The sequence below is a fragment of the Acanthisitta chloris genome, unplaced genomic scaffold (assembly GCF_000695815.1).
Source record: "Acanthisitta chloris isolate BGI_N310 unplaced genomic scaffold, ASM69581v1 scaffold22108, whole genome shotgun sequence".
NCBI classification, from domain to species: Eukaryota; Metazoa; Chordata; class Aves; order Passeriformes; family Acanthisittidae; genus Acanthisitta; species Acanthisitta chloris.
This window is the reverse complement of record NW_008685661.1, coordinates 511-1,657: the sequence shown is the minus strand read 5'-3', so window position 1 is coordinate 1,657 and position 1,147 is coordinate 511. Positions and strand designations below refer to the sequence as shown.

The following is a 1,147-nucleotide window of genomic DNA, read 5'->3' as shown; positions in this document are numbered from 1 at the left end:
GTTTCTTCCATATATCTCACCTAAATTTCTCCCTTTCAATTACTCCCCATTGCCCCTTGTCCTGTCCCTGCAGTTCCTAACCCAGAGTCCCTCTGCAGCTTCCCTGGAGTCCCTTCAGCTCCTGGCAGGTTGCTCTGAGGTCTCCACACAACCTTCTCCTCTCCAGGCTGAACAGCCCCAACTTCCTCTGGGAGATACTGCAGCTGCTAGAGATGTTTAGCTAAAATTGGCCACCTTATTTCTCATTTAGGGTATTTTAGGCTGGGACTAGAGGGTTTGGTGCACTCATAACACACTTGCTAATCAGTCAGGGCATCATCTCCACACAGGTGAGCTCTGAAATGCCTCTGTTCTCAGTGCTCCTGTAGGAAAGCCCATGGGGAATGTCCCAGGTGTGCTGGCAGCACCTTCAGCAAACCTCCCTCATTCACCAGCTGACTGCAAGGAGAGAAGTCCAGACTTACCCTGACCACCCTGGGACGGGCAGTGAAGGTGGAGACTCAGACTGTGCCTGGGGGTGCCTGAACCTGAGAGATCGGCAGGAACCGAGCGGTTTCCCTCCCGGCCTGACACCCCCACCTCCTGCTTCCTCAGCTCCGAGCTGGACTGTGGCACTAAACACTTCCAGAGGGGCCGGGAGCCTGAGCTGCTGGCCAGGGGAGCGCTTGGGATCAGGGGCTGGACCTCGGGGGAGCAGTGGGAGGCAGTGGGATGGCTGTGAGGAAGGTGAGCCTCGCAGGCTTTGGGCAAGGCTGAGTCCTTGGGCAGGAGAGCAGGGTCAGGCTCCAGGGGACACTTTCTTTTCCTTCGGTGATGCCGACTCTGGAAGCTGTGCCTGGGGGGCAGCGAGGCAGGGGCTGTGCCAGCTGCTCCCGATTGTCTGTTAGCATCTCCACTGAAGTCCAACCTGTGTGGAGAAGCTGAAGGGATGTGAGGGGGCTCCCAGCCTTCCTGGGGACAGCCTGGCTGTCCTGCTGGAGCTGCCTCCTGCAGCACAGCGCTGCTTCCCGCAGGCTGCTGACAGGGATGGCTCTTCTCAGTTCTCCTTTGTGTCCGAGCACCGTGGAAGCCAACCTTGGCCCCGGAGTAGCGGGATTTGCGCTGCCCAGGCCCCCGCCCGGGGGGACACTCCGTGTCTCGTCTGTAG

At 59.0% G+C, this 1,147-nt stretch overlaps 1 protein-coding gene across 1 annotated transcript in view; it reads right to left on the bottom strand.

Moving 5' to 3' along the window:
- Positions 1 to 464: 464 nt before the first annotated feature.
- LOC103807145 (E3 ubiquitin-protein ligase RNF43-like) overlaps positions 465 to 1,147 on the bottom strand; it is a gene marked incomplete at both ends in the record, with an annotated part of 1,190 nt that continues 507 nt past the window's right edge. Inside the window, one exon of the mRNA XM_009079865.1 lies at positions 465 to 1,141. Within this exon, the coding sequence (XP_009078113.1) occupies positions 465 to 1,141 (677 nt within the window). The remainder of the gene's footprint in view (positions 1,142 to 1,147) is intronic.